Source organism: Aspergillus japonicus (assembly GCF_003184785.1).
Source record: "Aspergillus japonicus CBS 114.51 unplaced genomic scaffold BO86scaffold_7, whole genome shotgun sequence".
Lineage (NCBI taxonomy): Eukaryota > Fungi > Ascomycota > Eurotiomycetes > Eurotiales > Aspergillaceae > Aspergillus > Aspergillus japonicus.
The window spans coordinates 423,915-444,958 of NW_020291644.1; the positions used below are offsets into that span (position 1 = coordinate 423,915).

General features: G+C 53.6%; 10 protein-coding genes across 10 annotated transcripts; 7 read left to right on the top strand and 3 right to left on the bottom strand.

Moving 5' to 3' along the window:
- Positions 1–49: 49 nt before the first annotated feature.
- BO86DRAFT_446012 (RTA1 domain-containing protein) lies at positions 50–1,274 on the top strand (the record flags this gene model as incomplete). Its single annotated transcript, XM_025676485.1, has 3 exons — positions 50–203; positions 286–925; positions 1,244–1,274. 3 exons carry the CDS (start codon positions 50–52, stop codon positions 1,272–1,274), a joined length of 825 nt encoding a protein of 274 aa, XP_025530886.1.
- A 528-nt stretch (positions 1,275–1,802) lies between these two features.
- On the top strand, positions 1,803–2,870 carry BO86DRAFT_386533 (DUF2985 domain-containing protein). The gene has a single exon (XM_025671361.1). The coding sequence runs from the start codon at positions 1,929–1,931 to the stop codon at positions 2,763–2,765; it is 837 nt and encodes a 278-aa protein (XP_025530887.1). The 5' UTR covers positions 1,803–1,928; the 3' UTR covers positions 2,766–2,870.
- Positions 2,871–4,774: 1,904 nt separating this feature from the next.
- BO86DRAFT_332301 (Zn(2+) transporter ZRT3) lies at positions 4,775–6,733 on the top strand. The gene is made up of 3 exons (XM_025668776.1): positions 4,775–4,952; positions 5,011–5,141; positions 5,193–6,733. The coding sequence occupies exons 1-3, from the start codon at positions 4,898–4,900 to the stop codon at positions 6,468–6,470; spliced, it is 1,464 nt and encodes a 487-aa protein (XP_025530888.1). The 5' UTR covers positions 4,775–4,897; the 3' UTR covers positions 6,471–6,733.
- An 83-nt stretch (positions 6,734–6,816) lies between these two features.
- Positions 6,817–8,242, bottom strand: BO86DRAFT_446015 (splicing regulator NSRP1-like domain-containing protein; the record flags this gene model as incomplete). The annotated part of the gene is made up of 1 exon (XM_025676486.1): positions 6,817–8,242. Exon 1 carries the CDS (start codon positions 8,224–8,226, stop codon positions 6,817–6,819), a length of 1,410 nt encoding a protein of 469 aa, XP_025530889.1. The 5' UTR covers positions 8,227–8,242.
- A 174-nt stretch (positions 8,243–8,416) lies between these two features.
- Positions 8,417–9,314, top strand: BO86DRAFT_332306 (TRAPP subunit TRS20). Its single transcript, XM_025668777.1, has 2 exons — positions 8,417–8,660; positions 8,773–9,314. Exons 1-2 carry the CDS (start codon positions 8,470–8,472, stop codon positions 9,173–9,175), a joined length of 594 nt encoding a protein of 197 aa, XP_025530890.1. The 5' UTR covers positions 8,417–8,469; the 3' UTR covers positions 9,176–9,314.
- A 117-nt stretch (positions 9,315–9,431) lies between these two features.
- Positions 9,432–11,376, bottom strand: BO86DRAFT_386535 (cysteine hydrolase family protein). Its single transcript, XM_025671362.1, has 5 exons — positions 11,276–11,376; positions 10,799–10,941; positions 10,279–10,703; positions 10,087–10,218; positions 9,432–10,017 (listed from the first exon to the last, which is right to left on the bottom strand). Exons 2-5 carry the CDS (start codon positions 10,903–10,905, stop codon positions 9,515–9,517), a joined length of 1,167 nt encoding a protein of 388 aa, XP_025530891.1. The 5' UTR covers positions 10,906–10,941; positions 11,276–11,376; the 3' UTR covers positions 9,432–9,514.
- A 396-nt stretch (positions 11,377–11,772) lies between these two features.
- On the bottom strand, positions 11,773–12,718 carry BO86DRAFT_396631 (DUF3716 domain-containing protein; the record flags this gene model as incomplete). Its single annotated transcript, XM_025673419.1, has 3 exons — positions 11,773–12,175; positions 12,222–12,615; positions 12,667–12,718. 3 exons carry the CDS (start codon positions 12,716–12,718, stop codon positions 11,773–11,775), a joined length of 849 nt encoding a protein of 282 aa, XP_025530892.1.
- Positions 12,719–13,559: 841 nt separating this feature from the next.
- Positions 13,560–14,733, top strand: BO86DRAFT_396632 (elongation of very long chain fatty acids protein; the record flags this gene model as incomplete). The annotated part of the gene is made up of 4 exons (XM_025673420.1): positions 13,560–13,973; positions 14,025–14,094; positions 14,154–14,366; positions 14,432–14,733. The coding sequence occupies 4 exons, from the start codon at positions 13,560–13,562 to the stop codon at positions 14,731–14,733; spliced, it is 999 nt and encodes a 332-aa protein (XP_025530893.1).
- Positions 14,734–15,626: 893 nt separating this feature from the next.
- On the top strand, positions 15,627–17,816 carry nde1 (nuclear distribution protein NudE). Its single transcript, XM_025666839.1, has 2 exons — positions 15,627–16,039; positions 16,153–17,816. The coding sequence occupies exons 1-2, from the start codon at positions 15,803–15,805 to the stop codon at positions 17,710–17,712; spliced, it is 1,797 nt and encodes a 598-aa protein (XP_025530894.1). The 5' UTR covers positions 15,627–15,802; the 3' UTR covers positions 17,713–17,816.
- Positions 17,817–19,046: 1,230 nt separating this feature from the next.
- Positions 19,047–20,162, top strand: BO86DRAFT_210929 (uncharacterized protein). Its single transcript, XM_025666838.1, has one exon. It carries the CDS (start codon positions 19,300–19,302, stop codon positions 20,104–20,106), a length of 807 nt encoding a protein of 268 aa, XP_025530895.1. The 5' UTR covers positions 19,047–19,299; the 3' UTR covers positions 20,107–20,162.
- The last annotated feature ends 882 nt before the right edge of the window (positions 20,163–21,044 follow it).

Sequence of the window (21,044 nt, forward strand, 5' to 3'; positions counted from 1 at the left end):
CTTCCGTGCATTTGACATTCCTTCACTACACCACCTTTCCTCACTCATTATGTCGAGTAGCTACAAGCTCTATGAATACAATCCTTCCGTGGGGGCTGCCATCGTCTTTGCGGGAGTGTTTGCCGCAACCTCTGTGCTACATCTATTCCAGATGGTCCGCAGGCGGACCTGGTACTTCACACCCTTTATCATCGGTGGCTTCTGTGAGTTCTGCTGGTCACTTTCTCTGCCAGCACCATCGCCGGGCTTTGGCTAACACGCTGGACTCTTTCGCTTTCTTTCTAGTCGAAGCATTTGGCTATGTCGCGCGATGGTACAGTGCCAAACAGACCCCGAATTGGACGGTGATGCCATATGTCGGACAAGAGCTGCTGCTCCTCCTCGCCCCCTCCCTCTTCTCCGCCTCCATCTACATGCTGCTGGGACGCATAATCCGCCTGGTCCACGGGGACTCGCGCTCGCTTATCCGGCCGAACTGGTTGACCAAGATCTTCGTGACGGGAGACGTGCTCTCTTTCTTCATCCAGAGCGGAGGTGGCGGCATGATGGCCAGCGCGAACTCGGCCAGCAGTGTGTCCCTGGGCAACCGGCTGATTGTGATCGGTCTCATCGTCCAGCTGGCGTTCTTTGGCTTCTTCATTCTCGTCTCCATGGTTTTCCATCGCCGCATGACCGCCTCCCCGACCCCGACCTCCCTCTCCATCAGCAATCCCCCCTGGTACACCTACATGCGCGTCCTATATGCCGCCAGCATCCTAATCATGGTCCGATCGATTTACCGCGTGGTAGAATATGTGCAAGGGACCTCGGGCGTGCTGCAGCAGCATGAGATCTACCTTTACATCTTCGACGCGGTGCTGATGTTGCTGGTGTGTCTTCTGTTCAACATCATGCATCCGAGTCGGATCCTCTCCAAGCGCCAACCGTACGGCAAGATGGAGTCGGACCAGATCGAGATGCTGGATCCGCGGATGTGATTGGTGAAGCGGCCGTTCGTGTTTTCGATGGTCACATTCTTGGGGCTCGGTTTGTTGTTTTAACGCCCACATTCATTATTCGGATTCTCTTGGTTATTGTACATTTTGTTGTAGCGCTTCTGCTTTGTCATTTTTTGTGAAAAGAAATTTTGGGGGGTGCCTTTGGATAGGGTTGTGTCTGATATCCGAGTGAGCATTTTTGTGCTGGGTCTCGTACCGATTACTCGAAACAGTTAGCCGGATTCTACTACTCTCGGAAGCCCCAGTTTCAACTTCAACTATGTTTGCCTAGATTAGGCTCATATCAGTTTGGTCAAACCATGGCTTGACTAGAGCAGTCGACTTGTAATATTCCTGGGCCCAACTTAGTCGGACATTAGGGTTCCCGAGTAAGAGTGACGACTGTCTTTCGGGAAAAAACGTTTCCATCAGTGCGTCAAACACGTGTCGTTCAGGGAGGGATATTCGTCATGGTATGGTAAAAACAAAAACGAAAGAAAGGTTACCAAACGAGCAGAGGAACGTTCAATCACCTAAATATAGGTGCCCAGGGTAGAACCTCAGTCCCAGTCATGAATCTGATCGCCACTCGGTTGTACTTAGTAGAATAAGGTACTCCCGGCGCAGCGTCCGTCCCCGCCAGGCATCCTTGGCTCAGATCCCCAATTTATTGCCTATTATGGATGATAGGAGGGGGCAAAGTACACATACATTAATACTTTCTTGGCTGACTGCGCCTAGTACAGACCCCAGTCCACGTGTTGCGTATTTAAATCCGCCTCTTCTCTCATGCTCAGAGACTGATTATTATTAAGTCAGTGGTCCCTTGTTTCGTCTACCCGACTTCTCCTCTCCTCCTTGACCATTTATCTTATCGTCATACCTCCCTCGTACTTCGCCCTTACGAACTATCACCCCGATTTGGCTACCAGAAAGAGAGTGGAAGAACAAATGACCACCTCCCTCAAAGTCGACAACAATGACGACAGAACACATCCACCAAACGAGACCACATGGATCCACGCCATCCAAGCCTTCCTGCGCTGGGCCGTCACCCCGCTGGGCTTCTGCATCACCATCTACGGTCTGAACGTGGTCGCCTGGGGCGGGATGCTCTTCCTGCTGCTGTGCAATGCGGCGCCGGCGATGTGCCACCCCAGCTGCGACGACCCGGACTCGGCGCGCCGCGTCTGGATCGAGATCGATTCGCAGATCCTCAACGCCCTATTCTGCGTCACGGGTTTTGGCCTGGCGCCCTGGCGGCTTCGGGATCTGTACCTGTGGTGTCTCTGGCGGCTCGGTCGCTCGCCGCGCACTCGTCATGAAGGACTGGTCCGGTTGGCGGAGGTCCATTCCAAGTGGTTCTGCTTCTCCGGTTCTGTGGAGGATGAGGACGAGGAGAAGGCAATTGCGGGGAGGGCGGCTCCAGCAACAGCAGCAGCAACAGCAGTAACGACCGCAACCGGGGCTCCGCGAACCCCCACCTCGCTGTGGAAAATGGATGCGGTCGTCTGGGGCAATTTCCTCAACTCCGTCTTTCAGGTCTGTCTGGCCGTGTGCATGTGGGCGATGGACCGGTTCCATCGGCCCAGCTGGACGACGGGCCTCTTCGTGGCTGTGGCGTGTTTGGTTGCCGCTGGCGCCGGGGTGATTATGTGGCTAGAGAAGAAGCGCGTCCACAAGGCGAGCGAGCACCCTGGGGCGCTGTTGTTGGTGCCACCTAGTGCTGGCGCTGCCACGCCTGGGAACGGCTACATGCATCTGAACCGCGGAGGGTCGTCATCGTGATGTTTGAGGGTTCGTGGATGGTTCTGGGGATTTTTGCTGATTTGTTTTACGGCGACAACAATCTGTTTTAGCTTGATGCTTCCTTTCCGTTATGAACTTATGAAACCTATGTTTTGGAGGCGTTACAATAGGAATGATTCTCAATGCATTATTTCTAGAGCTTGAGATCATCTGAAATGCATGGGTATGCCATTGCGTATCTATGGCAGCGATCATACTGTTTCTATTGGGGTGGTCCAGTCCCGACCCACTTTCGTACTCGTACTCGTACCGTTGCGTAACTGAAGAAAAAGAAAAGGAGAGCGAATAAATACCACCATGGTAACTTGGGACCAGCCCTACCAGTGAAACACGGGTGAGATCTCCCATCAGCCTTATAGCAGCTTTGTGGCTGAGGAAGTGATGGCAAGGTGAAACCGGACGCTGAGCAAATGCTACAAGACCTTGTTGTAGCAATCCCCGCTTGGCCGATTTCCACACTATGCCAATATGTTACACCCTTCTCTTTGATTTTACTATAGAAATATTGCTATATCTCTCTACTACAATTATCGGCAGGTATAGCTCTCTTCCCGTATAATAACTATTAGAAGGGGATTTTAATACCGCATAAAGTAGATAACTATACAGAGATTACTTCAAATACAGGCAAAAGTACAATGCCTCACATGATATTGTACATGTAAAATTTATATGTTGGTCAAAATGCGCTGTAATAATTGAAGCAATAATTTGCTATAACAACAAACAGTGGCTCCACAGATTGAATTGTTATATCAGGATCTTACAGTAAAGAGTTGCAGGCCAGCAACAGGTTGAACGGGCTAAGTGGAGCAGCCGCGGGAGGCTGGGCAGGCAGGCAACACAATGGCCTTGCATGGCAGAACTACAAGTACCTAGCAGAGCAGTAGACAATGGGAGGGCTTGGATGATTAGAATTGGTTCTCCTGGGCTGTTTGTAGACTAGAGACACCAAGTTGGTGGATATGAGGATACCATAACGTTTTGTTAATATCATCTTGCATTTTTTGGGAGTTGGCAGCACTGTATCAAGAATTACCAATTTTCAATACTATCTCCTCTTTACCATTGTGCACGGCTCTCTGACTTGAAGATATCAGCTTTATAAGGGTCTTTTCTGCTAAGAGCTCCTTCATTAAGCACAAGCATTGCTAACTTTCCCACTGTGGAGTTATAAACAATTTCTTGTACCTTTCTAGGCCGTTCCTTCTCCTAAACGCCACAGGCAACCGCAAGATTACCACAGCTCGGACTAGCAGACTAAGTGATAACTTACCACTGGTCCGTCCTCAGAACCATAGACATGGCAGGTACCATCTTCTCAGGCTTATACTTATCCTTGTCTCTATTCATCCTTGGATCAGTATTCAGGGATGTATTATTCTCTCACTAATATCTACAATTCCCTATTCCTAAGTCACCCATCGTTCAATTATCATAATAATTGTGCTGAAGCAAGCACATTTATATTTGTATTTGTTGTATAATGTAAGTTTATAAGGTATTCTAAGGGGGATTAATTATACTATAATAATAAGCATGCTAAGTCTTCAACAAGTAAATATTCTTTCTTGGTTGACTGTAGATGATCCTAGTGTAGTAGAGACATAATACCTCTGCAAGAACAACCAATTGACCTACAGATGACATTGAATGCACAAAGAACCGGGTGTCAATGTATTTAGGTATGGAAACCAATGTCACATTGCGCCAGCTGGAATCCAACATAGATAATTGCTGTTGTGTTACTGAGCAAGATACTCCCAGGAGATCAGAAAATTTTCTGTATCCTATTTTTATTCTGAATGCCATGCATTGCAAGGGGGATGTCAAAGTAGGGCTTCCAAGGTCCCCAGACCCTTATCTAATCGGTCGACCGCGTGACATGATATCATGCATTATTTAGCCATTCCATTCCGCCCTCCGCCCTCCGCAATCCAAACCCCCCCATTCATTTCCTTTGGTTTACCAATTTTCCCCCCGGGTCCCTATTCTGGGATCTCCTCATCTCTTCCAAGCTCCTCCACTTCTGTCCCCATCTGTCTGTCGATCTCCCTTCCCTTCCCTATCCTTCCCTCCCCATCAGTCCTTTTCCCACCCCCCCCCCCATCATGGCTGCCAGCAATGACCTCCGGGGCTGGGTCATGAGTGCCGTCTCTGGTGCGGGTAAGTTTAATCTCCAAACCTATCTCCGAAATTTGCCTTCCAAGCTGATTGCCTTTAGCCTGCGTCCTGGGGTCGTCCGTCATCTGCATCGATATAGTATTGCGGCAGTTAACACGACGAAAGGACTTTCAAATAGTCCACAACAATGCATTCTTGTCAGCATCGCTCTGTCTGAGTGCAGGTGTCATGGTATTGCCGCCCTCGCCCCTTTTCCTCACAGGCGTCGACTAATGGTCATAGCTTTTCACGTCTCTCTATAGCATGCTTCCTACGTCTCATAATTACCTCATTCGCGCTGGCTGGTCTCCCTCCAGCTCGGCGTATGTGCTCATTGGACTCTTCCTCGCCGGTGTCGTCGTCATTCGCTTCGCATCCGCCTTGCTGCACCGGTATATCCCCTCTCATGTCGTCGATTGCGCTCATTCCCACGAACCGCATCCGAAACACGATCACCACCATGAGCCCAACGGGCACCATCATGATGAGTCGAATACGTGGAACGAGCGCACCCCCCTTCTGTCACGGTCCTTCAAATCCTCCCCGGCGACCATGACCCTCCCCGAGGCGAACTCTCGCACCCAAGTGCCTCTCCAACGGCGGGAATCATTGCGGGATCGTCTGACGCGGCGCTTCAGCCGAATGGTGGGCGTCAAAGCTCAGTGCGACGAGAACGGACCTTGTTTCGGATTTTCGCAGGCGTGTGGCCATGAATGTACCAAGACCCTCTTGCAGACCCCCTCAATCTCGGATGTAGGCAGTGACCTGGTTCGTCCATCCCTCCAACCCCCCCGCAGCATCACCGTCCACGGAGATGCAACCCAGCCCAACGATCTCGAATCGGGTCTACCTCGCGTGCACGAGTCGCACCACCACCACCACCATCATCACCATCATCACCATGAAACCAGCTCCTCCTCGTCGCACACGGGCCTGTTGGACGATCAGTGCGAGCCGTCGGAAGACTCCCCGCACAAGCCTCCGGTCGTCTCCGCGACCGAGACGCCGCAACATCACCACCACGTCCCGCAGAACGCATTCTTGTCCATCGGGCTCCAGACGTCCGTCGCCATCGCCCTGCACAAGCTGCCTGAGGGCTTCATCACGTATGCGACCAACCACGCGAGCCCGACTCTAGGACTGACCGTCTTCCTGGCGCTCTTCATCCACAACATCAGCGAGGGCTTCGCCATGGCCCTGCCCCTCTACCTGGCCCTGCACTCGCGCGGCTGGGCCATGTTCTGGTCCAGTCTGCTGGGCGGCATCAGTCAGCCGGCGGGCGCGGGCCTCGCCGCCCTCTGGATCTGGGGCGCCCGGCGCGCCAACGGGGACGATGGGACGGCCGGTCCGTCGTGGGGCGTGTACGGGGGCATGTTCGCCGCCACCGCGGGCGTCATGACCTCGGTGGCGCTGCAGCTGTTCAGTGAGGGGTTGACTTTGACCCATCATCGGGGCATGTGCACGGGGTTTGCGATTGGGGGTATGGTCCTGATGGGTCTCAGCTTTGCGCTCACGGCATGATCTTTCGTGCATCGTTGGTTGGCGTTGATTCTCGGGTATGATACGGGGTGAAAAAATATAACTTGCATCCTTCTTTTCCAGTTGTTACTAGACAGAATGACTCATGAGATAGCATGGTTCAAGCGGAGTGACTCTTTTTGTGAAGTTATGAAATGACGTGACGATATCGGGGGTCGATTGATTGTTTCTGGGTTGTATCTGATTACTTGGGGAACACATATATATATAGCGTTACCGGGAGAATCGCAGTTCGTCTTCATGTTATCGTACAGTTTACAGGTGCCACTAGCACTAGCCCCTAGCCACATATCACAGCTCTTGAGGTATATAGTACAGGACCAATGTACTAAGAGGCTTTCCCCTTGGCAGCCGCGGCCTCGCGCTCCTTCTTCCGGGCCAGATATCTCTCCCTGGCACTCGAGACATCGCCCTGGGTCTTCAGGCTCCGACTGCGTTCGGCGATCTCCTTCTGGCGCGCCGCCTCGGCTTCCTCTTCCTGCCGCGCCCGCTCCTCCAACTGCGAGGCGATCATCTCCGTCTGCCTGGCGCGCTGGCCGCCGCGATCCGCGCCGCGATTCGCGCCGAGCCTCGCCGTCGACGCGCCAGCCACTCTCTCCCCAGCCTTCCGATCCCCCTGCGGCGCCACCTTCGGCTTCGGCGCGACATTCAACCCCGCCGACAACAGCTGCCTCTTATCCACGACCTGCCCGTCATCGTTGACGGCAATGTGCGCGCCGCGGGCATTCAGCTCAGCCGCCACCTGCGCCTCCGACTTGTCCTTGTCCTTCTCCTCCCCTACAGCAGCAGCAGCAGCAGCAGCATCCCCCTCCACCCCCTCCTCCCCCCCGGTAACATTCTTCGCCGCGGCCTCCGCCGCCCTCACAACCGCAGCATGCTGCTCCTCCCCGCGCGCCAGCATCTCGCGATAGAACCCCACCATGCCCTTCCCGCCGTTCGCGCGGCGGTCCGCCTCCTCGCGCGCCTCGCGCGCGGCCTCCTCCGCCTCGATCCGCCGCATCTCCGCCTGCTGCGCCTTGTACGCGGCCGTCACGAACTTCTCCTTGTCGGCGAACTCATCCCCCTCGGCCTCGCGCTCCTTGGCGAGCTGCCGGTCCCGCGCGCGCAGCTGGTCCCGCTTGCGGATCTCGGCGCTGCGGAGGAGGGCCGTCATGTATTTGGGGACGGTTCCGACTGCACCATCATCATCGGGGTGTTTTCCTGGACGGGTGGGTGGTTTGGCGTGCAGGGTGTCGTAGATGCTGTCGTAGGAGTAGATGCTTGGGTCGACGGATGCGGCGTGCGTTTGGTGTTGGCGGCTGCTGTGCTGGGCGGAGAGGTTGGTGTATTGTTTTTGGTCTTTGGGTGGTTTGGAGGTGGGTTTGGGGGTGAGGCCGTAGGTGGTTTGGGGGGTGGCGGTGTCGGTGTCGGAGTCGGAGTCGTTGGCGAAGATGGAGGTTTTGGAGAGCGGTTTGAGGGTTGTTGGCGGTTTGGGGTCCGTGGGTTGGGGTTTGCGTTTGGGGGCGCGCGGGTCTGCGTCGGTGGGTTGCGATGGGGGCGGGTCGTCGAGGCCGCCCAGGGTCGTGATTTCAATGGCGCTGGGTTTCTTGTTCGCCGGGGCGGTGGTGTCCTCGTCGTCGTCGTCCGAGTCGTCGAAGATGGTTTTCTTGCGTTTGTTGGCCGGTGGGTTGCCTGGTGGGGGGCGGAGGCCGCCGCCGGCGGTGGATTTGTTGGCGAGATTGATGCCGAAGGGTGGCATTGTGTTGTGCGTGGGTTGTGTCGAGGAGAGGAGGCAGTTGATGATGATCATTGAGAATCGATGCGATGATGCGAGTCACGTGGGTCCACGGTCTCGAGCGGAGATTCTATCTTATCGCCACGTGACCTCTTCCTCTCCTCCGCTTGCTGTTCCGGGTGGTGGTGCTGCTGCTGCTACTACTGCGGCTGCGGTGTCTTCCCCGGAAATCAACAACATCCACAATTCCTGGCTGCAAGAATCACAATGTCCTACTACTTCACCATCCTCTCGCCCACCGACGTCCCCCTCTTCAACATCGCCTTCGGCACCTCCAAATCCGGCGGCGATGGCATCGCCCGCTTCCGCTTCCCGGACACCGCCCAGTACATGAACCAGTTCATCATCCACTCGAGCTTGGATATGGTCGAGGAGGCGCAGTGGATGAACGGGAATATGTGAGCCTGTCGCCTTACCCCAGCCCTTGCCCCAGCCCCAATCCCTACCTAACTCTCACCCTCCTCCCTCTCGCATCCCCCCCAATTACTGACTAGTCATGTTCTGGACAAGGTACCTCAAACACATCGACACCTACCCGCCGGCCTCAGCCTACATCTCCGCCTTCCTCACCCCATCCGGCGCCCGCTTCCTGCTGCTGCACCAGCCGCCCCACGCCGCGGGCCCGAATGCGAACGCCGGCGGTGGTGGTGGTGGTGGTGGTGGCATCGGGGGCAGCTCGTCGATCCTGGGCGGCTCGTTCGCGGCGGGCTCGTCGGCGGCGCGCGCCTCGGCCAGCTCCATCGCCGCCAACCCCACCAGCCCCCAGACCGAGGAGGCCGTGCGCCAGTTCATGGCCGAGGTCTATGAGAACTACGTCAAGACGGTCATGAATCCGTTCTATCGGCAGGGGATGGAGATCCGGAGTGCTGTGTTTCGGTCCAGGGTTACGGCGGCGGGGCGGAAGTGGTTGTAATCTGTTCGCGGTTGTTCAGGGGGGCCGCCGGGGGTTGGTTTGAGAGTGATAGTGGTGGAGGGATTAGATGTGTTGGTTGGTGTTGGCGTTAGGTTTTGTGGTTTTTCTGCTTCTGATGATACCAGGGCTTATTTGCCATGTAGATATATAACTTTTCATTAATCTCCCTGAACCGGTGACTTCGTCATTGACCACCGATGGCATCATAAATCATGGTCGTATTCGTCGTTATTGCTATCAATCATCCTAAATACCCAAACAACTCCTCTAAATCCGAACTCGGCTAAAAGAAAAAAAACCCCCACCAGATGAAATCCAGAACATGAGCACAACGGAAACCTAAACGGCCATCTGTGGAGCCAGCTTCTTCACAGTCACAGCCTTGAAGTTCTCCACCGCATGCACCACATCCTCCAGCTTGGTGACGGCCCCGAAGATCCCCCCCTCCATCTTCACCGACTCGATCGTGCTCACATGCAGCGACGGCTCGCTGGCCGCCGTGCCGTCCTCGAGAACCACACAGTCGAAGCCGCGGTCGTTGGCCTCGCGCATGGTGGTGGCCACGCACACGTCGGTCGTCACCCCCGCGATCACCAGGTTCTTGATCCCGCGGTTCCGAAGAATGAGCTCGAAATCCGTATGCGCGAACGCTCCCTTCCCGGGCTTGTCGATCACAGGCTCCCCCGGGATCGGATACAATTCGTCCACCGTGTCGTGGCCGACCTCGCCGCGGATCAGGAGCCGGCCCAGCGGACCCGGCGAGCCGATCCCCAGTCCGGAGGCATTATTCCGAGACCGGTAGGTCTCTCTGCTGGAGAGCGTCGACAGATCAGGGCGATGGCCTGATTAGAAAGTCAGTGGACCGGGATGATTGACAGGGATGGGGTGGGCGGTCGTTTGGCAGTACGCACCTTCTCGGGTGTGGTAGATGGGAAACCCCGCCGCCCGGAACGCATTCAGCAGATGCTGGAGTTTCGGAATCAGCGCCTGATTCGCGGAGATGTCATAGCCCTGGTACTCCATGTATCCACCCGGCGAACAGACTGCGTGACAGGGAGATTAGTTCCGAAAAGCCCCACTCGCAGACCAGAGAATATACGCACAGTCCTTTTGCATGTCGATGATTACTAACGCCGTGGTATAGGGGGTCAAGGTGGCATCGTGCGGCCAATCGTACGGCACCGCCGCGATCTGACCCTTGCGGACCTTGTGGTGAGGGAGCTGTCGGGGTTTCTCGACAATCGGGCCGTGGTTGTGCGTGGGGTTCAGCACCGTCAACGTCCAGATGCCAGGCGTGCCAGCTGCAACTAGCATAAACGGGCAGTCCATCAGCCGCGACGTCCGCCGGCGCTTCCTGGTCTCCTCCGTGAGACCATTGCGCGGACGGTAATGGCCGCCGCGATCACACCGCAGCCAGACCTTGGCAGTCCGCCCCGGTTTCTTCTCCGTGGGCGTGCTCGATGATTTGACTACGATGTTGTACCCATGTGCTTTGCCGTGGGCCGACACGGCTGCCAGTAACGTCGCTCTGGTGAAGGCGGGTTGCACCAATGTGAGCGATTGCGGTGGGCTGGGAAAGGCAGAAAGCAGAAAGAGCAGAGGGGTGAAAGGGTGAGTACTTACTTGTCGGGATACGTCCCTTCCGGAGGCGGGAGCAATTGCATGGACATCTCCGGGATATCTTGAAGATCGCTCGGCGCATCCAGGTTCAGATCAGTGGGATCTGCCATGGTGACCGGTGAGGTGGTGGTGGTGGTGGTGGATGTCTGGCATCGCCCATCAGTCCTATTCCTATCCAAAGCATTCATATGGCTATGGCCTCATAGAAGCAGTGAAGGGATGTCGGGGAACATGAGAACAATTGAAGTATTGCGCTTCCTCGACCGAAGCGAGTGCGTGGAAGGAATGTCCCCACGATGATGAGCAGCCGAGGGTGTTTTGTGCGTGGATATAGCGTATCCAGGGGTGGATTATCAAGGGGGGAGATTCATGTTCGGGCGGGATCTCCCCCGACATTCACCGCACACTACTTCACCCACCTAGAACACGCAAGGCAACACAAAACAGGCAAAGAAGGGGGGTGCCGCGACGGGAACGTACTGGAATCTGGGGTCGCACGTGGGAAACTATCCCTTGTGCCGAAAACAAGTTTTGGAGGTTTTCGAGATTGGGGGAATGAATTAGGCTTTCTGGGTCGGAGGTATCAGCACATTCAGCAGCCTTGTTAGCCTGTTAGGAGCACGGCTGGCTCCATATAAAGAGACACTGACTGAGTGAACAGAACCCGGGGAAGGGAAGGTGTGGACTGTGTCTGTGTGTGTGTCCACGTCCGATCACGTGGTCCGCTCACTCACCGCTGACTTATCTCCACAACACAACAAATACAAACACAAACGAACTACGGCTCAGCACTGAGCGACTCCCTGTCGATTAAACTCCTCCAGGTATCTACTGTCTTCATCTCACTGTCGTTAACCTACAAGAGTATCGGTGTAACATCTCGCCAATAAGCAATCGACCCCGTTCATGGATCCCAAGTCTTTTAACCACGTAAACAGGAGGTATAGAATGACACCACAAAAGTTCATTTCAGTACATCAACGTCCTCGCGCCTTTTGCTCCACCGCACAAGTCGTCTCAATGGCCCCTGGCTGGAGATTGGGAATGTCTGTGCGCTTTGATGCTTGGAGGGATCTGAGTTGTCGAATTCGATCCTTGACGACCCGAACATGTTGCTTCAAGTCAGTGCGGATGTTCTTTAGCGCAGATAGATCATTCCATTGCTCGCTAGCAACAGCCCATGGTGCAGATTGGCTATTTGAGGACACGGTAGCCATGGTACTCTGCGCCTCATCTGGCACGACACGATCTTGGCCGCATTGTAGAGATGGATTAGCTAGTGGAAGGTTTGTTGCTCCAGCATCTCCGTGAGCAAACCAAAGACCGTCGTATCCCGTAGCTTGGATTGCTTCACGCAGGCCGCCAAACCCCCGAATTTCCCTGGAGTATGTCAGTCGGCACTCTTACACTTAGGACAGATACTCACTCTGAGACAGGTGCGCCCCACTCTATGCCATTTTGAGCTTTGAACGCCTTGTAGTGACAGCAATGTTCGCCTATGCCGTCTATGATACAATTAGCACAGGCAGCAGCAAACAATGCACGTCCTCGATATGGTGGCGCGATAACACAGCGGCGAAATGTGGCTGAGACCGAGCATTGAGCGCAAGGTTCAACTTCCACGCCCCGGCGATACAATACAGAAGCGTCCGCAAAGCATTGGTTGTAGTCGTCCGCCACGTAGTCTTGCCAATCTTCCTTCTGGGTCGTCACGACATGGGCGTTCACCGGCTCCAGGGGCCGTACCACTTCTAGCAGTACCGCAGTCTCTTGTAGATCGTACTCATCCGTATCTTCTGCGTTGAATGTCCGATGGATCTCTACCTCGTGGAGTTAGTATTCGAGTAGTGGCGATAGGGGAAGAAGTGGACCTTTTTCTGCGTTCTGCCAGCGGCGTTTTGCCTCGGCCACAGTAAGCGACATTTTGAGCTCAGATCGACTTGGGCAAGTCCTAAATCGTAGCAGAGCAGATACAGTGGATGGCGATAAGAGAGATAGGAGAGCGAGGGTGCCAGCTGTGGGAATGAGGAAATGGCCGCGGTGTGAGAGGGTGACTTGATGAAAAAGGTTAACTGTTGGATAATCGCAATACTCAGTATGATATGCTAAGTCGTCTGCAGAAATCAAGTCAGTGTTATGATTCTTCCCTTCAAAAGACGCGTAGAGCAAGTTTTTCGACAACCAGTGTACCAACTCTTACCTCGCAAGTATCTCTCATTGAAGTAATCGGTCAAATCAGCAATAGCACTCTCTGTCCAGTGAAAACTGTTTGTCAAAATCAAGTATGGGCCAGAACTTCGCCAGAATTCAGCTGTCTCGTCGGTGAATAGAGTACTGCAGGGATGCAGAATATCGTCTCCGATGTTGGAAGCTGCTATCATTGAACGACCTTCGAATTCAAAGCAGAACACAAACCATGGCTTCTCCAGAGTACCCTCCGACGCTGTCAGCCACTAAAAAGGTTCTTTGAAGCTCGATTCTGGACAAGAGCAAGAAAGAAGGTCCTCAATTAGGAAGGCATCAAAGTCACATGAACCTCGAATCACAACAACTACACGCCCCATCGGATTATTTGCTCGTCGCACAACAGTCCAGCCAGCATCCATGTCCTGATCATCTCTCAAAAAGGTTGCTCGCTTATATTTCTCTCAGGAAATCCCGTTCTTTTCTTTATATTAGTCGCATCTCCTTATCAGAACTTTCATGCCCTTCCCCCTCCCGGCCAGAGTTGAGGCGAATCTCCGGTAGTAGGATAGCAGCAGGAATGGACTCGACCTTCTCCATTCATACCTTGCCCATTCCTTCGCTTGAACGCCCTTATGGCTTTGATTTGTGGCCCATGTTCAACAGAGCCTTCGAGGCTGTTGTGGGGTATCCAGCCAACAGTTTCCGATTTATCGAAGGCAAGACACCTCTTTCTACGCTGAAGGAAACCTCAACCATTCTTGTCCTATATTATGCGGTGGTCCTGGGAGGACGAAGTTTTATGAGCAATCGAAAACCACTGCAATTGAGGAGGCTTTTTCTTTTGCACAACCTCTTTCTCAGCATCATCAGTGCCATTCTTCTGGCACTTTTCCTGGAACAGATAGTACCGACTATCGCGAGGAATGGCTTGCGCTGCGCCATCTGTGATCTCGAGGGTGGCTGGACCCAGCCCATGGTTGTACTATATTATGTATGCGCGACCCAGTTCGTCATCTTTCCCGGTGTGCTAATGCGTCGACAGTTGAATTACCTAACGAAGTACTTCGAGCTCCTGGACACGGTCTACTTGTTTCTGAGGAAGAAGCCTCTCAGTGAGCATAGCCGTCTACTCCACATAACCAGACGTCCTCTCTGACCTGGCCTTACTCAGCGTTCCTGCATTGCTACCATCACGGCGCAACCGTCTTCCTATGCTACACTCAGTTGGTTGGGACTACGGCGATCTCTTGGGTTGTGATCACACTGAACCTGGCTGTCCATGTCATCATGTACTGGTACTACTTTCAGGCCGCGCGAGGGATTCCCATTTGGTGGAAAGCATGGATCACTCGGGGCCAAATCCTCCAATTTGTGATTGCGCTGGGTTCGTCCTGTACCCTTCTACGCCGTTCAAGTAGGACAATAGTACTGACCAGCATGACCCCGCAGGCTTTATCTCCTACGGCTCTTTCTTTGTATATTTTCCTCAGTATGGCTCATGTGTGGGCAGCGTATTGGCCACGGCCACCGGCGATGTTGTGATCAGCTCGTACCTGGTTTTGTTCGTGTTGTTCTACCTGGCCACATATCGGAAAGACGGCAGGATGCCTAGTGCCCGCGTAGCTGTGCGACCTATACCCCAGGCACCAGTTTCGGTGCCCCATCTGGTTGTGGCTGCTATGTCCAGTGGGCACGATAACCGAATCGAGACAGGGTTGACTGGTACCGGTGCCCGGGCACGGAAAGTCTAGTGGTGCGGGCTAGGCTGCCATGGATCAACGAAGTGACTGAGTGGCAGTCGCGACATGATTCCACACGTGGATGGTATTTCTAGCATTTTTAGCATCGGGTGGTCTTTTGCTAGATACAAAAGCTGTGACATTGTCAAAGTCTGATGACTTTCACATGATCAAAGGCGCGCGCGTCTTCTGATCGAGAACTCCTCCGCAAGCGGCATTGTCAGTATTCTTATAGAAACATGATAACATCTTTAGGATTCATGCAATGAAGCAGGATTATGACCTAGGAATCATCAATATGCATCTTGTCAGTCTTCAGCCAGGCACATAGATTAGAATGTAAATAAAAACAACAATCATAATAAGCCAAGCGACACCAAAACAAACCAAACAACCCAGATATACTCACCTCAGGCCACGACGTCACCGGAACTAGTCCAGACCCGGTTTAGTTGGCGACACCGCCCCGTAAGTTACCCGTCACTACCGATAAGTTACTGCTTGGGTGGTTCAAGAAGGTTAGTTGTTGTTGTCCCGTGGACGGAATCATCAATTCAATCTGGCGCCCGTCCCGGCTTTGGCTCTGGATAGCATCACTCATCAACCCAACTATCTGCTCTGAAAACATCCTTCTTCTCCTTCTTCTTAACCCCACTTTCTTCTTTTCCCCCCCCCCTCCCCCCTCCCCTTCCCATTCTTCCCTCTGTGAGGGTAGTCCCCCAAGGTAAGTCAATTCATTCAAGGCCAGCGCTGGTCTCAAATCTCGACACTCTCAGCTCGCTTCTGGGCCGTCTCCTTTTGACCCTTCCATCCCTCCGTCGCCTCCCACACCGTCGCAATCTCCCCCCCCGAGTGCCTGCGACACCGCCCGGCCCCTCCACCAGCACCACCAGTTCACGCACGGTGGTTCCTTCACTCTCCCGTTGCATGCTCTCAAGTTTCGCCTTTTATTTCCATCTCTCTAATCACTCAACAACCCTCCGTTGAGTGAACCCCCCCCCTGCAGATCTGGGTCTCATTTTGACGTGGTCTCCTGGAACGTGCGTCTCCTACGCCGGCCTCAGCTGCTGGTGCGGGAACCATGCCATCCGTCGACGATTCTTCGGCCACCCGGCCCAACGGCACTAGCTCGAGGTCGGACCAGCTCGCGTACTACAAAGCGCAATATGAACAGCTTGAGGCGGAGCTGTCGGAATTCCAGGCTTCCAGCCGCGAACTGGAGGCCGAGTTGGAAAAGGATATCGAGGCGTCGGAGAAGCGGGAACGGCAGCTGAAGGAACGGCTGGAAAACTTGAGATACGAGATCGACGACTGGAAGGTGAGCACCTTTAGAGTTCTGATTGCTTCCCTCTCTTCTTACCTTTCTGGCGCTCCCTCGTGGGCCAGCTTGGTGATGGGTGAACATCGGCACTAACCTTTCACCCCTTGCAGTCCAGATACAAGCAGGCCAAGTCGGAGGCCAGCGCGGCTCAGAATACGCTGCAGAAAGAGATTACCAAGTTGCGCGATGGCAACCGCACCCTACAACTGAAACTGCGCGACATCGAAGTCGCGAACGATGATTATGAACGTCAGGCCCGCCACACCACTTCATCCCTGGAGGATCTGGAGCAGAAGTACAACATGGCGATCGAGCGCAGTGTCCTGCTCGAGGAAGAGGTCAAGAATGGCGAAATGGAGCGTGAGAGTCTGCGGATTGAGAATCAACGTCTCCGTGATGAACTGTCGGAGCAGAGAGTCGAGGCCGAGATTCTCTCGGAGAAGCTTCGACACGAACAGAATGGTGGCCGCCGCAGAAAGCCTGCGTCCTTGATCTACCGCACTCCATCAACACCTCAGACACCCGAGATCTTCGACCGTACTCTCAGCACTTCAACTGTGTCTACTCCTATGTTCCAGACACCACCGATCAAGAATGCTCTCATGACTGTGACCGCCACTCCTCCCTCGCCACCCATGTCTGAGGCGTCGATCAGTGTCCCGACTAGCATGCGCAAGACTGCCAGCGCCACTCCCGGATTCCCGTTCAAGAAGGCTGGTGGCGGCGCTCAGCTGGGCTCCCGGTCGATGTATGACTCGAAGAAGACCCCAAAGAAGTCTCGGGGTTCCACTTTCACCTCCAACACCGGTCGTTCCAATACAACGACCCTGCCATTTGCGAGCGCGTTCCAGCCAGGCGGCATTAGCACCAATGACCCCACCTCGTCCGCCAGCATCAACAACGATCGGTCCACCACACTGCCCAAGTCGGGATCCCTTTATCAGATCCGCGGTCTGATCGGCAAGATGCAGCAGTTGGAAGAGCGTGTTCACTCTGCCAAGTCCAAACTCCCGGCCCCCTCTGATTCGCCCTCGCGTATCTCGTCGCGGTCTGGATCTATTGTCGGTGACAGCCCAGTCTCTTCGACGATCACTATGCGCCAGAATTCGGCGCGTAAACGAATCAGCGGCAGCAGCTTCAGCTCGTCTGTGCGTGAAGGCGACACGGCCTCATCTTACAACACCCGACCTTCGTTCGGCGCTCGAACTCAGGGCGACAGTCGGCCTAGCAGCCGGACCAGCTATTCCAGCTCCTTCAGCCAGAGCACCCATCCCAGCGTTGCGCCTTCTACGCATTCGGCACGTCCTGAAAGCCGACAGAGTCGTACCAAAACGCCACTGGGACACTATTCGACCAATCCCACTACAGAAAGTCGGCGCCCACGGTCCTCACTCAGCAACCCGTCCGTACAGAACGGCCATGCGAGCGGCATGTCCAACATTGACGAAGATGAGGACTTGGCGTTCCGAATGTCAGTGCGAGCCAAGATTAGCGAGGCTCGGGAGGCACGCTTTCCGTCATTCTCTACACCCGTCCACACCCCTACCAGCTCAGTGAAGACGGTCAAGAAACGCACGCCTAGCGGGATCCCGGCGCCACCACGGAGCTTCCGCACTAGCACCGGATATGAGCCGAAGACCAATATTGGTGATCTTGGCGAGACCTTCTAGGCTTTTGATCAATTTCTTATTCTATTCTTGCAATACCCTTTTTTCCTTAACCCCGATTGACAATTCCAGAGGGGCTTTACGAAGTTCACGGCCGCTACGCAGGTGTTGATCCCCTTCCACTTATTCCCAGTTGAGAACATTCTTTCCCTCGTTTGTACTTTTTTTTCCTCTACTACCCTCTTGTGCTCTTCCTCGCTTTCCGTGCGACTACCCCCTTGGCAAGTGACGTTTTTTGAGTTGAGATATTGTGTGTGTGTGTTTCTCGAGAACATCTTCTTCTGGAAGACATTGCTTGGGCCGGTTCATAGATCTATGATTCAGGCTTATTACAATGCAACTGCCGTGGCGATGCCCTGTATTCGATTGCGGGGACACAGAGACCCGGCCTGTACAGCTGTTGGTGGGCAATGTGACTTGATTAGACTGGCGCATTGACGGACGGATGGATGGATTGAGGATTGTTGTCGGAGCAGAAGGCTGAACTCTGTCTCACGGCGTCCAAGCTGTCACTCAGCACTCTTTGTTTCTTTGACTGTCTGCTATCTGTCTCCCTGTGTATTGAGTAAATTGCCTTTTGGCGTTAGAGAATAATACCCAGTGACGGATAGATTTGATTCTGTAGTGCTCGGTATTGAGACCAGCCGTTGGTCTGCTTGTTGGTAAAATAGAGTGGTCAGCTGGGTTCAGGTCTGCGTCACCTCATTCTCCTCATCATGCGGGGAAGTTCCTGCGAGAGTGAATGTGTCGCGTTTCTGGTGATCTAATCACATGATGCGTAGCCTTCCACTTTCCCTTTTAAATCGGTCAGTCAAGCCATGAGGTTTCTCAAACACGGTTCCAACAAATCAAGAGGCCTTTCCAAATGGCCACTGTTAGCAGGCAATTGTCGAATTAACAAATGAAAAGGACAGAAGAAGAAGGGTGTCGTGTCAATGCGTGTCCTCGGATCCAGTACAGTACATATATATTTTCGCCGGGTGGGCTCATCCTTCACCAACCAACAATCCCCAGCTCTGAAAGGTGTTTCTGCTCCACTATTCTTAAGATCCGCACCTCGTGTCTTGCCTCTTATTCGCCGCATCTGCTTTTTAATTGGCAGAGGGGATAGCTCAAGCTCGGCGATTCTACCTAAACAATGTCACTCAGGTATGACCGCAGCTTCTTGTTACACCACCACCGAATATTGAGTTCAATGCTAAGGATCGCCCGCATAGGTTCATGATGTCGTGCGACAACACATACATTAACGTCTTTTGCCAATCGAGTTCCCATTCTCGACAGCTACGGCTTCAGCTACAGCTACAGAGCCCACCAAGTATATCAGCCGACGGTTGGATTAGAAGTAAGTTCGTGCGGCGCTGGTGAGTCCTCGTGCTGGTCCGGGCAACAGAACCGACGGGCCACGGCCGTGGATCGAATCTGGATTAGCCTTATTTGAGGAGCCTCTGGTCTTGCCCAGACCACGGAGTACCTAATAAGGTGAAGGCTACTGACCTACTCTGTATGTACTCCGTACTGTAACTACAGTACTACAGTACGGAGTACCTACGAACTACTCACCTGAAGGATTGAAGGAATCTTCAGCCAATGGTCCATCTCCCCGACCTCCGTCATCTGACGGGAGATTCGGTGTTGCCAGTGCTGAGTGACGGGGGTCTGGCTCCTTCTGGGTCTCCGATGAGGTCCGGATTCGGACTCCGAGAACTTGGAGGCAAGTTTGCCCACGAACCTGGAACTATGGGAACTGCAATTGTTTTTGTGCCAAACGGCAAGCATCCATTGTTTTTCGATGCCATCATCTCGATCGGGTACCCTCAAGCGGCGGACATCGAACCTATCAGATTGCTGTGTGACCCAGAGAACCTTACCTTCAGTTCCATCCAGTTCAATATTATGACGATATCCGTTGACCTACAAGGTAAGTTAGGCTTGGGCCGTGTAGCCCTGTGCAGGTGTTCTTCACAGAACGGTGGTTCTTGGTCTTGTGCCAATCACCATGCGCGATCACAGCCCAGCCAGCAAATTCCAGCCCCACGTCTAGAACTTGTGGTTCATGTTTGGTTTAGTCGAGTTGAACTGGGATATTTGGTGGCTCTTGAGGGAGAGAGAGATTTCCAGCATTTCCGGTTCTTCAATAATACCGGCAAACGGGTCTTCCTTCACTTGGGTTCCATCATCCATGTCTCCGAGGGATTGGGCGCGCGGGCCCCGCCGGGGACGGTCGGTCTCGGCCAGGATCCACGAGGGTTGGGGTTGCTAAACGCCTGGGCGGAAGGAGATCGTCGCGTGGGAATTTTTCGCTTCTCCTTTTTCGCTTGGGGAGTTTCAGCTTTTGACGTGCCGGTTGTTTGTTGGTATGGATATTATTGTTGCCTGTGGGAGGGACTGGGCTGATGTGCTGGGCTTATTGAGTCGCGGGAATAGTTGCAGATCCAAGAATCTAGGTTTGCATGGGGTTTCTAGTGGATATGTTGCTGTGAGGGCATACGCATACAATCCTCAGTACTCACGATTCCTCAGATTCGACTGCATAGAAGAGCCAAGATGAATTTGGTGAGAAGGCAGTCCCGTGACTTCCCACGATCCCCAACGCGATGACAACTGCTGCCGATCCCATTGGCGCTGACGGGTGGGGCGTCAACAGACTCCCAAACAGGTTAGAAGCAGGGATGGCCCCGTTCGGGAGTTTCTGTGGAGAAACTGGAAACATCAAGATGAAAGTCGGGCTCTCTTGTTGACCGGCTACAGTGCTCAGGTACCACCGCTTCTGAATGATGATAATAAATCAATGCAGTTTGGGGATGTGTCGTTTGCACGGCCTACCGTCTCATTGATTCATGAAGGCTGACCCAGGATTCGGATCTGGCTATTCCTACTCCAGAATAGAATTATTACATGGATACGTACTATAGTACCCAGACTAAGCACTAAGCTTGGATCTGCCGAACTCCTACCCCTACCTACTCAGTACTTCAGGTACTGTACTGTATACCTGCTCCGAGGGTCGGAGTAATTCCTCAGTCCGAACTATAACAATTCCAAAACAGCAAAACAATCCTCCGTGCACGGAAAAGAAAAAGGAAGTCAGCTGGATTCGAGAGAAAGAATGATATAAAATGCCATGGTCCGGTCGGTTTCTCGGTCGCGTTCAGACTGAGTAGGAAAAGATGGTTCAGAAATGGAAGTGGGCGCGATCTGTAACTCCGGACTGTCGGGGAATTTGTCCCGCAACACCGCAACACACAGACCGTCCGTCAAGGAAGAGTAGATTACCGGGAGGTAATACAGACTACAATCAATACAGACATTGTTCATGATCGACGGAATGGAAG